This window comes from Lycium barbarum, chromosome 7, assembly GCF_019175385.1.
Source record: "Lycium barbarum isolate Lr01 chromosome 7, ASM1917538v2, whole genome shotgun sequence".
NCBI lineage: Eukaryota > Viridiplantae > Streptophyta > Magnoliopsida > Solanales > Solanaceae > Lycium > Lycium barbarum.
In genome coordinates, this window is record NC_083343.1 from 116,757,158 (window position 1) to 116,773,592 (window position 16,435).

At 32.9% G+C, this 16,435-nt stretch overlaps 1 protein-coding gene across 3 annotated transcripts; it reads right to left on the reverse strand.

The window, feature by feature from the left end:
* Positions 1-9,350: 9,350 nt before the first annotated feature.
* On the reverse strand, positions 9,351-16,139 carry LOC132603940 (membrane-anchored ubiquitin-fold protein 6-like). Of its 3 annotated transcripts, none has more exons than XM_060317241.1 (4): positions 15,987-16,139; positions 15,209-15,429; positions 10,952-11,122; positions 9,351-9,590 (listed from the first exon to the last, which is right to left on the reverse strand). In XM_060317241.1, the coding sequence occupies exons 2-4, from the start codon at positions 15,336-15,338 to the stop codon at positions 9,526-9,528; spliced, it is 366 nt and encodes a 121-aa protein (XP_060173224.1). In that variant the 5' UTR covers positions 15,339-15,429; positions 15,987-16,139; the 3' UTR covers positions 9,351-9,525. The 3 variants fall into 3 exon arrangements, with proteins under 3 accessions (XP_060173224.1, XP_060173226.1, XP_060173225.1); XM_060317243.1 differs by having other exon boundaries at positions 15,894-16,042; XM_060317242.1 differs by lacking the exon at positions 15,987-16,139 and adding an exon at positions 15,802-15,974.
* Between the last annotated feature and the right edge of the window lie 296 nt (positions 16,140-16,435).

Here is a 16,435-nt window from a genome sequence, read left to right on the forward strand (position 1 = left end):
ATATATATATATTGTACCTAAATTGTATAATTCCTTGTAGATTTTTAATAAATTTCCTCAACAATGTATCGAAGAACACCAATTAGCATCTTTTATTGTGACAACGGGTGTTATCTTAGTAATATTAATATTGCAAATTGTGAATAAAAAACTCTTCTTGGTTAGTGGTAGGAAGATGTGATACAACAAAGTTTGACAAGTAGGAACTACTTATAATCTCCATTCCCTCTGTCATATCTCTTGGATTGTAGAGAAGATGTTGGCTAATAAAGAAGAAATACTAGTAATAGAGGACTTAAGTGAAATGTGAGGAAAAGTTTTGTCACTGCATTAATTTGTATTTTGGTTGATGAAGTGATTATTATGTAGTCAACAGTACAATTTTGTACTGTCTCACACCGAGCTCTAGGATTTTCTGGAATGATGAAGTATTGGCTTGATGCTTAACTATGTCATCCATATCTAAACCGAAGAAACCGACCGAATAAACCAAATCGAAATTGCAAAAACTGAATTGAACCGAAGTTATTTCAGTTCGGTTTCGGTTCCCATTTTTTACAAACCGAAAACCGAAAAACCAAACTGAATTTTCGAAACCGAACCGAACCGACCGAACGCCCAGCCCTAAAGATATCACACGATCAAGAGGGAAACAAAACTCCTAGTAAATCTTCTCTATGGTGTTACCCTTCAATTCTACTCTTTCTATATTCTAAAATTAAAAATAGAAGAAACGAAAAGGCCATTTTTGTTCCACTTCTAACATTGGAAACTGCCTTATCAAAACTATCATACAACTAATCATAAAGGAGAAATAAATGAAGACTGGCCTATCAACCCTCTATTGAGACATTTTGCCTTCATGAATTAATTTACATAATTTACTCCTTTAGTCCTATTCTCACCTATATGGCTTTCTTAATTTATTAGGTATGGTATCTTATCTCTCTTTTAGGGTGTTTCTAATTTATGCAATAATCTTAATTTTTTATAAATTAATTTACATAATTTATGTTAAAACTAGTTAATGATTGAAGCTAGCTAAGTTGGTGTGAATGAGAAATTGAGGGAAAAAAAACAATGGAAGGAAAATGAAGTTTAAAGCAAAGTTCCTTTGAAAAGGAGTTTTGTATCACATTGGTGGTAGAAAGGGAAAGTTATGTGCTTATATTAAAAAACACTTCTTTTAGCTCTTAAAGGGTTGAAAAGAGGGACTCCCCTTGTGCTGTCGTCGTCGCTCGGCTCGGATTTGGATTTGGTCAAATGATTGATTTATTTAACTTCAATCTTCATTTTCTGAAATTATTTTTTTGGCAAGGCCTTTCCGAACAGTCACCAAACTTGTTCTGAATAGGTATTTTTCGCGGCTATATAAACTGAGGTGAGGCAATGCCTCATTTTTCAACTACTGAAAATTTTTCTGCATTGCATATTATGCATTCTTCTTGTCTAAAATAAAACTATCGAGTCTCTGTGTGTGGTTTGTTGCCTGATTTGAGTTCGTCGAAGTCGTAGGCGTTTGAGGTACCGCTACTCCTGTAACAGGTATATCCGTTTCATCCTGGGAGGAAGTAATCCATAACCTCGGGTACAGTGAGGGGATTAAATTCCTTAAGCACACACAGTGTGGTCTCGGGTATTTCTTTGTTTCTGAAATTTTTCCAACTTTACACAGTTTCTGTTTTTTTCTACTTTCTGGTTTTTTCCAGTTTCTGGTTGCTGTTTCCTACGGTTCTGAACACAGTTTTACCAACAATTTACTCCTAGAGTCCTATTCTCACTTATGGCAAAAATGGCTTTCTTTCATGAATCATGTAAAGAATTGTATATTCTCTTCTTTACTGTTATCAAACAAAGAGACTTTCCCAGTTTTTGAAAATAATCTTTTCATTCAAAGTTGGTGTTCGTTTAAGCTTCTGAAAAGCATCATAATTATTTGTTTGCAATTTTTTATGTTGTAGCTTGACGTAACTCTTTAAAAAAATATTCTTCTACTCATAGAACAGCCGCAAAACTTTCAAAAAAGAGCTAGAGCAACAAAAGAATTTCTAGAAAAAAATATGAAATCCTAACTTCCAGTATATTTTAAGAAGAAACAAGTCAACTTTGTCGCCAGAAGATAATTCTTAAAAATCAGTGATGAGAAGGAGATAAGTACAACTGAAGTAACCCCATCTGAATTATTTCACCTACTAGTGTGACTTATTAGTTGTTCCTAATACTAACATTATAAAATTGAAATTAGCAGGCGTTACCTCACATTTTCTTACACTATCATGATATTTTAATTTATTACATATGTAATGTAAGAACTATATTCATGGCGTCACTAATGTCTTTCTAGACTCTCGTAATGACCTACTTAAAGCTGCAATATAAGTGTACTATGGCCAATTTTAGAATTAGAAAAAAGAAGTCAGGGACTGGTTGATGTATCAGGAGCAAATGACGAATCTCGCAGTTATGAACAGATTCAACATTTATTCCTTATTACTTTTGTGAGCTTAGAGGCTATGGATGAGACCCTCAATCGTGTTGGGCAAGCCTAGTCTGTATTTGTCAGATGGTTACTCTGTAATTATTCTTTTATCTATAATAAAATGAAATTTTAAATTAAAAAAAAAAAAGATATGTAAAAGTTACCAATTATGTGTAATTATCTTTTAAATGACCTTAATATCCGGTTAAAAAATACTAGGAGAATTCTCACTGGATTTCTCTCTTGATTTCACGACCTCATGACTATCATTTCTTCTGTTCATGGTTGTTGGAAAAATATCAAAACAAAGCCCCAAGCCAAGAGGAGGTGGTGGAGTTTCTTCCCCAAGGCAGGGGCAGATGCACATGGTGTTAAGCGATGTTATCAGATACCGCTTCGTAGAAAAAATATTAATGTATAGACAATAAGAGAAAAAGAAAATATTGGTTATAAATGAATGCAGCGACACCACTTTTGCCAAAATAGGAGCAATTGAACCATACCATCGACATACTTATTTGAACCATTCCATAATAGGATATTCAAGCAAACTAAAATCTCTTCACTTTAAATAAAACCATTCATTCTTCTCTGCCATTTGTAATTTATTGAGTAAACAATACATTATGCCGGCTGCTATTGCCATTATAAATTCTTTCAGTTTTGTTTTTTTCTTCTTCTTTTGAACATCGACTAAATGAGTTATTTAATGTCTTATATTGAAAAAAAAACATTTAAAACTATTTCTAATAAGGCTATTAAGAAAACATTTCTAAAGCGGAAAACTCGTCGGAAAGTTGTACTCAATAATCATGACTTCTGTTTATTTAAAATATAAAATGTTAGTAGGGATTTGTTCCCTTTTTAAAAGGTGCATACACCACTATCTTAAGGAGCTGCCTTTTAAGATTTTCAAATTGGCCCAAGTGCTAACGAAAGCCTCTGGCACGAGTTTTGGAAAATGTAAATTTTAATAGGAAGAGCTTTACCTTCCTTAGTGGGTTTATCCAGCATGATGTTGAATTTGTCGGACCAATAAATTTTGACTTTTTGAGTATCAAATACTTTCTCCGTTCCACTTTAAGTGTCTTATTTTTATTTTTTATCTGTCTCAAAAAGAGTGTTTATTTCTATATTTAGTAAATTTTGAAAAGTTTTAGACTACGAGATTTAAAGAATTACACACATATTTAATTTAAGACTATAAAATTTAAAAGACTTTCTTTATTTCTTAAACTGCATGTCCAATCAAACTCAGATACTTGCATTGGTACGGAGGGAGTAGTTTTTTAAAAGAAGGGTCTAAGTTGTAACATGGTCAGAGTTTAGGAAAGGAAAATACTTGGTCTCCAAGTACATGGACTTTAGTCAGCAGGCTGACTGGCTTTTCATTATTATTCTCCCATTTTCACGTAATGGCCAGGAAGCTGCCAAATCTGAACACTAATGATGACAAGATCACAGTTTCCTTGCTTCCCAATATAAGCCCACACAAGTATAGTATAAATAATACCGGAATCAATAAATGTCACAACGTCAATATTAGTTTGTACTTCTGTTGGTTGAAAACAGAGAGGTCCATGGCACAAATTGCTGAAATTCATGTAATGCAGAAACTTCATAAGGAGAAAATGAAGACAACCAAAATTGAAACAACCAACAAGAAATTGGTTGTTGAGGAAGATAACATGACTTATGGTTCAGGGAAGTGTTATTCTTGGTTCGGGAAGAAAGTCAGTTGTGCTACTAGACAATTGCTTAGTTGTGCAGGTAGCAATCATGCAATATGTGATTATAAAGATACATAATAGTAGCCGAGAATGGCTTTAATTGTATTGAGTTAGCAAATGTAATAATTTTCTTGTAATGATTGTCGACTAGCGTTGTTTGATTGTAAAAGAGATCCTTAATTTAGATTTTTGTATAAAACAAAATCCATTTCTTGTCAATTTCACATCAAGTCAGTACTTTTCTCGTTTATATTTTTGCTTTACTTCTTATTATCCTAGAACTTCACTCTCTGCAATAATATATCTATATAGAATAGGAGAGACAAAAACATAATACGATGACAAGTGTCATTAAATGAAAAGGCAAAAGGAATAAAAAGAAAAGGCAAAAAGAGAAAAAGAAATATTAAGAAAAACTAACTTAGCACTAGCCACTAAACACACACACAAATGCACGATTTAAACTTTTCAAAAACTTAAATTTTAAAATTCAATAAATACACTTTTTTTGCCTCCTTTTTTTTGTAGCAAATTATATTTACCCTATTTTTTGAGGACTTTAAGCCTTGATTTAAGGGATGTATCCCTTCTTTTTTTTTTTGTTATAAGTGACATAATAATTAGGATAAAAATAAAAATAATACTGTTATTATAAATTTTCTGAAATTTTCATGAAATTTTTCATGAGATTAAAAAAAACCACGTTTGCAGAATTTTAGTGCAAAAGTTTCAGTTTTCAGGCCCATTTTGTTTTCTACTCCTTGGTTCTTCATTATACTCTCAGGTATATATATATATATATATATATATATATATGTAATAAATGAGTAAAAAAATGATGTAAAATCAGTTCATCAATGTTGGCCAACTATCGGTGCCACCGCTTTTCGTGTTACTCTTCTTTTTGCCAAAATGGGTTGTTTGTTACTCCAATTTCTCGTGTTATAACTTTGATTTCATGTTAATTAGCTTTTGAAAGTGGTTTGTTATAAATACATATATTTTTTTTACATTGCTTTCGATAGCTCTTTTACCCAGTTATATAGAAAAATAGATTCCTTCTTTTCTAAAATAAGTTTTTCTTTGTTGTCTATTTCAGAGAGAGGAAATACAAATTGGTTATACTTTGCTTGATGATAGTTTAGTGTCAAAACTTTTAATATTACATGGGATGTTCAATATTCTGAATAGAACAAAGGATTTTATCTAAATTCTGATATGTATGAGAATTGAGAAATTATCTACAATTGCAATTTTGGTGTTTCAATATACACATATCTTATTTTTATTTATTATTCTTACATTTTGAATTTAGTGTATCTTTAAAAAATATAGATTTTCTTTTGAATTTGGAAACAAAAAGAGTATACGTAAATGATTTGAATTGAAATCTTTATCAATTCGACCTTTTACCATTTGAATTGGAAATTAAAATTTTAAATTAGATGTTCTTAGTTGTTTTTGTTGAATGGAAAATCAACATTTTGCTGTGAATGTTCAATTGATTTAACACGAGAAAAACACGTTTCTCGGCTTCCCCTTATAGCAAAAAAAAATTCAACTAAAAACACGTTTTCTGGGCCTCCTTTTTTGTAGCAATTAAAAGTTAAAACACAATTTTTTTTTTTTTGGAAAATAACCTTCTATGACTATTTAGGAAAAATAATTACCCGAAATAAAATTACCCAAAATGGCCCAATTTGTACCCCTCACTTCAAAAGTCTGTTGTATATTTGTACTCTCACTATAATTGAAAAAATATTATATATTATTATATACAATTGAATTTTCTTGGATATAAACACCTCTTATACATTTTTATACATTATTATAAACTTTTATACAAGGTTGATACATTGTCTACTCTAGATGTATAAAGTTTTATATTGTTGTATATTGTGAAAAAGTGGCTATATGGGGTGTAATTTAAAAATATGGCTACGCAAATGTAATTTTGTATGCTAGATTGTACATTACTGAAATTTCCCTTTTTTTCACTTTATTAAATTTGTATTTATCCAAATTAATCTCCTAATCAGTTTAAGTTTTTGAACTTGAAATAACTTATAAATGTACTGCACAATTAAAGTTTATCTTTATCAAGACACAATCACTTTTAAAACATAATAAACTTCAAATACGTACACAGAAACATTATCTTGAATTGAATTTCAAATGTTTCATGAGCAGGGGCAGTACAGTGTAGAGATCTAAAATTCATAATGAATTATTTTGCAAAGAAAAGTAAGTTTAGATGGCCTTATGCTGCGCTTTTTGCTTCAAATTTCAGTATTTAATGTGGATAAAATCAAGTTAAGCTCTTAACTTTTGAAGGTTCATGAGCAGTATGTGACTCCATCAAGGAGAAAGATGCAGTTTTAGGAAAAAAGATAGCCTTTTGAGCAGCAACCGGTGAGTAAGCATTTTGTAGCACCTCTAATCACTCAATTTCCTCTTCTATTGACCTTAGTTCTTTCTCTCTTTTTTGTCGGTTGAAGTTAATAATACATTATAAACTTCATTATTTAAGTATACATATGTGTGGATAATACTTAATTGAATTGGATAATACTGGAATTTTAATAGAGAAAGTTGAAAATAAATAAAAGATTGAAAAATAAAAATAAATGCCAAGAAACAAAATAAAATCATAAAATATAATTAAATCTCTCATATAGGAAATTTAAATAATTATTATTGCATATAATACTAAACTTAAAATTATTTAAAATATTAATAGATTTTATGATAAAATTACAATAAAAAAAAAACTTCTCTATTTATACTATGAACAATTTGGAATCACACTAATACATAACATTTTTTGGATCATAGGTAAATCACTTACTGGGACAACCTAATTAAAATATTTTAGTAGAAAAAAAAAAAAGAATGTTTGCATAGGAGAGTTAGAGAAAAAAAATTGACTTAATTTAAAAGATAAGATAAAGAGAAATTACCAAAATTATTATTATTAACAAATTTAAATAATAGATTTCCAGAAATAAAATAAAGATTTACAAATTAAAAAAAATCATAGATAAGAAAAATTATATTATCTATATTATAATAAATGAGAAATAATGAGCAATAATATAAGTCAAATGAAAAACTAATAAATATCAAAATAAGTCCCCTTATGTAAATGTATAGTTGCGTGTGATGTTAAGGTAGCCTTTCATGAAAAAAAAAAAATCATCCACATTTAGTGTTTATACTAAAGCATACTAATTTAAGTTAGGAAACAATGTGTGATTAGTTTATGTTTAGTGATAAGCATGTATATGAAGACATGTGTATTGTATTTCGTAGTTTGATTAACTATGGCAAGTTACTATCTTCGATTTCATATATTTTTTTATTTAGGATACATTGTTTTGGAGCAAACTCGTTGTTACAATTTTATTAAAAAAGCTAAATTTAATGTGCTCAATCAAACAAATAAGATAATAATTTTGCATAACTAATTTTTTTTTAACGACCGCGCATCGCGCCGGTACGAACACTAGTTCTCCATAGTTGAAACATTAATTAGTTTTACACTCCAACTTCACCAATTTACACAATGTATGCAAATAGCATACCACCATGAGACCTCACTATGGATGCCATTGTTTAGCTCATTCATAACTAAGATAAGCAAATTAGTAAGAAACAGGCCTCTTGAAAATATTTCATGGATGCTTCTCTCATGTGTCGACTCTGTTGGTCACTTACTCACTTCTGCCTCGGTAAAATCCTATGTGATTGTGATCCTCGGCTGGTTTAGGTCATGTCAATGAAGTAGTAGAAACTAAATGTTGTAGAAAATTGAATAAAACTATAGAGTGCACATCTGAAATGAAACTTAAAATTTGCAGCTTCAACTCGCATACCACGAAGCCACGCTATACGAGTAAATGTTGTGTACTCTTATCTCAAATTATTGTCGTTTTTTGTTGTACACACCCTTAAGAAAGTATTAATTAGGAGGGATATTTGATTAACTTTACCTTATTTATGTCTAAATTATAATTTATCTCCATTAAATGTTTACTTTATTTACGTGTTATTTCCATTAATGACAAAATTCTATTAAGGATAAAATGGGAAAAAAGTAATTAATTGAGCCTTGAACTTCTAAAACAACAAATAATTTGACACAATTATTTGTAGTAACCACGATAAATAATTTGACACGGAGGGAGTAGGAAACTGAATATAGTCATTGACTGGACCATAACTTTCGGTTACTCTGTAAAATTTCATCAAAGATACCTTCTAGATGAACAAGGACAAAAAGTGTTTTTGTTGGATTCCCTTGATCATATAAAAAATTATGCAGTTCTAATATCTCATTTCCCACCTTTTTTTCTTTTCAAGTTCTCTACCAGTATATGTGTGTTTGTGTGCGCGCGCGCGAGAAATCTGTAACATCAGTTACTAAGGTAAGCAACATTTCTTGTGGCTTCCAATCCAATAATGAGCAAAAGACGAAGAACTTACTACTCTATATCTTACCTCTTTTTGCCCATAGCTTCACCTTCTAGTTTTCTACCAGCACAAATGTCTCCTCTATGTCTAGTTCGAGGTACAGGTACCCTCTTGGTACCTCTTGCTGAGTCTAAGTCGTGACATCAAGTGTGTTAGTATTCGCTTAAGTTCCTCATCTTTTTCATGTATCAAATCTTGATCTTTTATTTGCTTAAGTGAGACAAATGCACCATAGACCTATAGATAGATACAGAGAGAACACATCTGTCACATGTCAATTGCCAGAATAAGGGCAAGCTTGTCTCCTAAAACTACAGTATGAGAAGGAAAAGCATATCCAACATATATAGGAGCTGACTGAAAGAACATAGGTTGCAGCCAAGTACATTTGAGCATCACTAAGGCAAACCACAGACAGATTTTCAAGTGACAACCATAAATCCCAAACTAAATGAAACCAAACCAAACTATGATCTATTTACTGGATTTCTGCTGCTTATGTTTGTTTCTTTCTTCAGTCCCTCCACCCCCCCCCCCCCCCCCACACCCAAACACCCCCAAACCCCCGCACAAAGCTCCTAAAAGTAGTGCATCAACTCCCTTTCTGCCTTCTAGCAGGTATACCAAGAGACTATATACATGGTATCCCTCCATTCTGAATCAAAAAGTCAGAGCACAATGATATCTTATTCGCAAACTTTTCACTTTTTTATATCTTTTTCTTTGTCGCTAACTTTTACTTTTAGGATACTATAATTCATCCAAAAAACTCTCCTACTGAAAATTATACAGAACCATGAAATATAACCAAAGTGGGAACAATTCCATTACTGGTCAAACGAATTATAAGATTGTACATGTTGTACATGCACACCCGCCGTTGATAGTGGAATCCTCCTCCAGCTTATCTGTGACAAACGTTCAAAGAAAAATCAATCAGTAGGCTTTCATAAGAAACAAAATGAAAAAGAAAGCTCAAATCCTTATTATATATTACTAAAAAATAAAGCTCAAATCCTTATCATATACTCCCTCCGTCCCAAAATATTGTCTTAGTTTGACTTGCACGAAGTTTAAGAAATAAAGGAAAGACTTTTGAAATGTATCGTCCAAAATAAGCCTTGGACATTTATGTGGCTGTAAATCATTTCATTAAGTTAAACAATCTTTTTGGTACGGATGGAGTACTACGATAAAATATAGCTTATCATATTTACACTCTTTACCTGTCAAAACTATACGACCAGGCAAGACTCGCTTTGCCACTCTAAACACTAAAGGCTCGTTTGGTTGGGAAATAACTTATCACGGATAACTAATCCAAGGATAAGTTATCCCGTGATTAGTTATTCCACCCTCAATGTGGGATAAAATAAGGCTACAATCCCTGGATTAGTTATTCCGGATACTCCAACCAAACACGGGATAAGGAGGCATTAAAATTTTATCCCGGGACTATTGTTGCTTATCCTTCACACCAAACGACCCCTAAAGTATTTCAAAAGGAAAGCTTCACAGACACGTTAATATGGAACTGACCCCTATATGATGATGGTAATTGGAAAACACTAAACACTAAGCTGTTTAAATACATCTCTCTTCTTCTTCTTTTTTTTTTTCTTAACCTGTCAAAGCTATAAACCAGGCAAGACTGACTTTGCCAGTCCAAATGCTCTTAAGTATTTCAAAAGGAACAAAGACAGACATGTAAATATGGAACTTACCGGATGGCAAGTTGAAAGCACTAAACACTAAGCTGTTTCAATGCATGTACTATCTAAAAAATGTATACTGTAAACAGACCTCAAATAAGACGCATTTCTGACTTCTCTTAATTATCAGAAAAGAAAAGAATTCCTTTGTACTTGGGTGCGAGATAGGGAGAGGTGTGAGAGCTAGTGAATTTGGAGAAAGTACCAAAAGAATAGAATTGGAGCCGTCATCCAGCAGTTAGACAAGCTAAAAGAATTTCTACTTCCTAAAAAGTTAGTATCTTTTATTTAAGTCTTCTTTCTTGCATGTGAACAGGAATTTTTAATCTTTAATCTCTAATACTCCAAAAACAACAGAAAAATGCAATGAAGCATTCACTGTACACTGAACCATGACCAATGAGCTAGAAGCTATGTTGTTCAGACCCTCCAAAAATGCTTCCGGAAACGTGTCGATCCTCTAAAAAGCATAGCTTTTGTAGGATCCGACACACACCCAGTGGTATTTTTGAAGAGTCCGGGCAACATATGCTAGTAGTACAAAATATTGCACTTACTGTTGTTTTTGTCGTTATTGGGGGGCTTTACAACAACATGCATAGTGATGACACCTCCTGGAACTTCAACGACTGGAAGTATGGATTCACCAAGAGTTTTACTATTTTCAAGAATGCTTCCGGCATTAATAAGCTTCACGTCGTTTGTTGTCCTTGGCCCATTATCTTTATCTGCCACAGTAAGATCTTCTGTTAGCTGGGTTATTGCTTGCCAAAAGAGTATCCAAGTTATGAGCAGCAAATATATGGTTGCAGATTCAGGCATCTTGGGAAAGAAAACATATGAGAGCTCACTGAAAAAATTTCTTGACATGAAAAAAAGAAAATAGTAGCACTATATGACATGCACCTCTTGGAAGCCTTTGAGATACACCTTAGAATAAAGGTGAAAGGGATCAATAAATGATACCGTCTAACCCAACAATTATACATTTTAGTGACAAATAAATAATAGGTAGATGAAGATCGATTTTCATCCTTTTTCAATTGCTGGCTGACAATTGATGCAGATTATATACAAGAAGATTTGGAAAACGCAAGACACGTTCAAAGTTCTAGGACTAGTATTCATTTTGTCATAGGGAATATTAGTCCTTGAAGTTGGCTAAGCTCATTTGCTCCATAAGTGTCTTCGCATTTAGGTTTTCAAGTCTTGCGTGCTCTTTTGATGGGTGGCTGCTTATGTTGTTTCAGGCCCGGGCAGGTCCCTGCTGGGCCCTGACCTAGAGCATGTGTTAAAGCACATTGAAAAACGACATTGTCAAAAGTTGACAAGTTAAAGTTTCCATCACTCATAAAAATGAAGCATCCCTTTGAAGCCAGAGATGATGGGGTATATTTAGGTTGCTCTACGTTTTCAAATTTTGTAGTGTCTTTTAAATATTCGATATAATTTTATGAATTGAGTTGCTCCAACACCACTTGTGTGAGCTTGTTAACATTGTCGGTTCCATACTTTAATAAAGGAGAATGGTTACGGTAGTTGATGTCCAGCGTAAAAGTAGTTAATTCATGACAAATACTCATCTAGTCACACTTTACATGGGTTTGAATAGTGAAATGAAATGGGTCCAAATGGATAGTGAGAATTCAAACTTATTGCAGCTTAGTTATTGTTGTTGTTTCTTCTCTGCTGTGTCACTTTCTCATAATGTAGGCAGCTTATGAACAGCACTAGAGCAGAACTACTCTCTTCATACCAGCCATATTAATCCCATAAAATACCTCTCATTTGCCCGTTCATTTTCAAACCCAAACAATCTATTTTAAGTTAAGCTTTTCACCATTTTAGTCTTCCGTGCTCATGCTTATAAGATCCGAAACATAATCTGGTATTACAGCAGGTAAGCACCATGTGGGGAAGCCTTAATGCAATGATCAAACAGATTATCAAGGGGATAAATTGCTATTTGCAGTTACTTGACAAGTTCATTTAAGTAGTACTGGTGTTGAAGCTATTGAGTTGCAAAACTCACAGCAGTCAAATAATTAAATAGTAAGTGAAAAGGAGAATAAAGGCTAGAAAAGATACTCAACATTGAAGAAATAAACTTAACCAACCAGATAAGAGGTGTTGCAACAACAACAACAACAACAACAACAACAAGCCCAGTATAATCCCACTATGTGGGGTCTGGGGAGGGTAGAGTGTACGCAGACCTAACCCCCACCTTGAAAGGTAGGGCGGCTGTTTCCGAAAGACCCTCGGCTCAAGAGAGGAGAGAAAAAAAGAGGTGTTGCAGCGAAATAAAATTTAAGTAGCCATGTTGGAGCTATTTAGTTGCAAAACTCATAGCAGTCAGTTAATTTAGAGCCTGTTTGGATGGGCTTATGCCTATAAGCTGTTTGCAGCTTTATAAGCTAAAAAACAAAAGTTGGGGTAGTCTAACTTATTTTTTTTGGCTTATAAGTTGTTTTCAGCTTATAAGCTGCTTTAGATAAGCTAAGTCAAATGGGCCCAATTTTTTTTTTTTTTTTTTTTGAGCTTATTTTAAGCACAAAATGACTTTAAGTTGGCCAGCCAAACACTCAAAAAAACTGAAAACAGCTTATAAGCAACTTATAAGCCAATCCAAACGGGCTCTTAACAGTGAATTAGGAGAATAAAATTCAAGTGGGTTGAGAACCAAGAGGTCTCAGGTTCAAATCCCAGTGGAGTAATATAATAGGTGATTTCTTCTCGTCTGTCCAAGCGTTGGTGGACATGGTTGGCCGGTATCTGTGCTGGTGGGAGATAGCAAGTACTCCCTGGAATTAATGGAGGTAAGCGCAAGCTGCTCCGGATACCAAGGTTTATTCACAAAAAAAAAAATTACTCATGCTGGGCAATATAGTCGCAGTACTCACAGCAACCGTGTAACTCAACAGTAAATAAAAATTGAGAAATAGAGTTGGAGAAGATGCTCAACAGACGGAGAAATCAACTAATCTAACTCAAAAAGGTGGTGCTGCAGTGAAACAAAGGATATGCCGCAATCACCATGATTGCTTGGAAAAGGTTTTCTACGTCTTCAAGATGGATGTACCAGAATTTGGTGGAAAGCTCAATCCAGAGATATTTCTGATTGACGATAGACCATGAGATACCATTTGATCCGTCCAACAATGTCTAATGAGAGCAGGGTTCGATCTGCTAAACTTAAGCTAACTGGACATGGAAAAGAGATTGTGAAATCTATAAATAAGTGATGTACTGAAAAATATATCATTCTAAACATTTTGCATGAAGGTTTTTTCAATTTCAGTTATTCAAATGGCGATGCAGTTGTAGAACCGAAGGAGTCCCCAGGTAACTAATTTATTATTCCTGCTCTTATCTCCTCTTTTATCTCCTCTTTTATCTCCTCTATTTATCTAGTTCTAGCAGTTAAATGTCAGAAGTTGTCTTTCCTCCTATTTCTTCCCACTCTAACATACACCCAACTTTCCTTTCCGAAAAGCTTGAGATCTCATTAATTCAGAAGCCATCCTCCATCAGCAACTTTGTCAAACTTCTGCATAATAGACTGCAACTTCTTCCATAGACCTTTTTCTTCGTATATCCATCCTTCAGACTATGATATTCACAAGTAATTTTTGTTTTGTTAGACGAAAATGGTTGGCACAATCCTCTTTGGAACCCACCCTTCTTCGTACTAACATCCCAGTCCCAGTTCTCATCCATTCTTCTTTCTCTCGATGAGAGCTAGTTTTCATCATGTTGAGGCTGGTGAGACAACCCAAGCATCATAGAATGAACAAAATCAGGATTTTTCTAGCAATTCCACTCACAGGAAAAAAAAAAATTCTAGTGCAGCCCAACTGCAACAAGCTGATGGATAATTGCTTCTGCTATTAGAATTCAGAGGTACCAAGGAAAAAGGTACCTATCCATTTGGTAAGGCTTATCTGGTATAATCAAGATGCAGCAGTGCATTGTTGGTCCAAAAAACTTTCATTCTCGCAAGCTAATTTCAACAGGCAGGTTGCGGTAACAAAAGGGTGAAAAGATAGATTTAAGGTGATCCAACCAAAAACTCTGTTCATTATACAATAATATAGCTATTGTGTCAGAACAGAAGTCAATGAACCCTGAACACGCAAGCAATTCTTTGTTTCGAACCGCTTTATTATGATTGAAGAAATGAACATGGGCAGGCAGATACTACAATCAACCACTAGTCCTACCACAAATCACAGACTAATGAAGAAACAAAGGAGTGACTGATTGTAGTCTCTGTGGTGAATATAATTAAGTAACTAAAAGTGTGCTCTCTCTAACAACTTAACCTTTAAGATAAGATGGTTACACAATTCAACAGCCCGGCACAAAAACGGCAATCAAACACCAAAATACGCAATAAGAATCAGATTATGCAACAAAAGAAGCAACTCCATATAAAAACACAGGAAACAAGCAAATGTAAATTCACATAATCAAGTAACAACAACATACCTAGTGTGATCCCACAAGTGGGGTCTGGAGAGGGTGGTGTGTACGCAGCATTACCCTTACCTTGTAAAGATAGAGAGGTGGTTTCCGATAGACACTCAACTCAAGTCAAGCATATCAAAATCAGTAAGAAAAGTAAATACAGTAGTGAAGAAGCCATGTAGAAAATAATGGGAAAAAAGACCACTAGCAACAACAAATAATACAATAACCGAAACAACAAATAATACAATAACCGAAGCAAGGAAAACAACAGGTAATAATAAAAATCGAACAATAAGATAGTAGGAGCACATAATAAAGTAGAAGTCAAGAAAATTCACAACCTTTAGGCCACTGTGCAATTAATTTTTCTTTGAGAGATGCCACTGTAGTGCTAGATGCATACTTATTTGGCCCAATATCACTACCATCAGCAAGCCTGAATTTGATCTCAACCAGTTCTTGTACAGCCATTTAACACACTCTCACAATTATCAAATTAACTTCAAATTCTCATCAAATGAATTTCCACTTCAATGAACAATCAAAGGTCAAAGTTTCCTCACTGAATCAAGAAAACAGAAAAAAAAATATATCAACAGCAAGCCAGATCAAGTACCTAAAACAAGAAATGAACAAAAGACTTACAATTAAATCCAAAAAAAAAAAAAAAAAAAAAGGTTTGCAAACTAAAAAGGTTTTCCTTTTATTTTTTATTTTTTTTAGACCAAAATAACAAGAAACCAGATCAAAATTTCTCATTGTGAGTCTTGAAAGTTTCAAGAATGAAAACTATAGTGACCAAAAATATGAAATTTATATTTTTGATTCAGACTGACTAAAATAACAAGACCCCAGATCACAGTTTCTCAAGAGATTCTAAGTTGAATTGGAAATGAAAACTATAGTGGCAAAAAAGTGATGAAATAACTAATACCTAGATGAGCTGAAAGAATAATTCAAGAACTAAATTGGAAATCAAACTGTAGTGCCAAAAAGATGAAAATATTAATTTTGATTCAGACTGACCAAAATAACAAGTATCCAGATCACAATTTTCTCAAAATATTCAAGTAATTGAATTGGAAATTAAAACTATAGTGACAAAACTGATGGAATAACCTAGATGAACTTAAAGAATGAGAAAATTCTTGTTTCTTTCCTCGTGCTTTATTATTAAATTGCTTGATATATAGAAAGAAAGAGAGTAATATAGAATCTAAAATGGAAGGGTTCAATGTACACATTAATAATCACTCCAGTCCAATGTACTTATCGTCCTTACTAAAAATAGATACATTTAATATACTTCCTCCATCTCAATTTAAGCTGTTTCAAAAAAAGTATTTTTTTTATATTTAGTAAATTAATAATTTAAACATCATGTGTGATAAGTTTATAATCACAAGATTCGAATACTTTCTTCGTTCACTTTTACTTATCCAATATTTCAAAAATAGATTTTTAATTTTACTTGTTACTTTAGCATATCAAGAGAAGATAATTTTTTTTTATTTTATTCATAGTATTAAATATGCACTTTAAATTATTTTTCAAATCTAATATGGGTA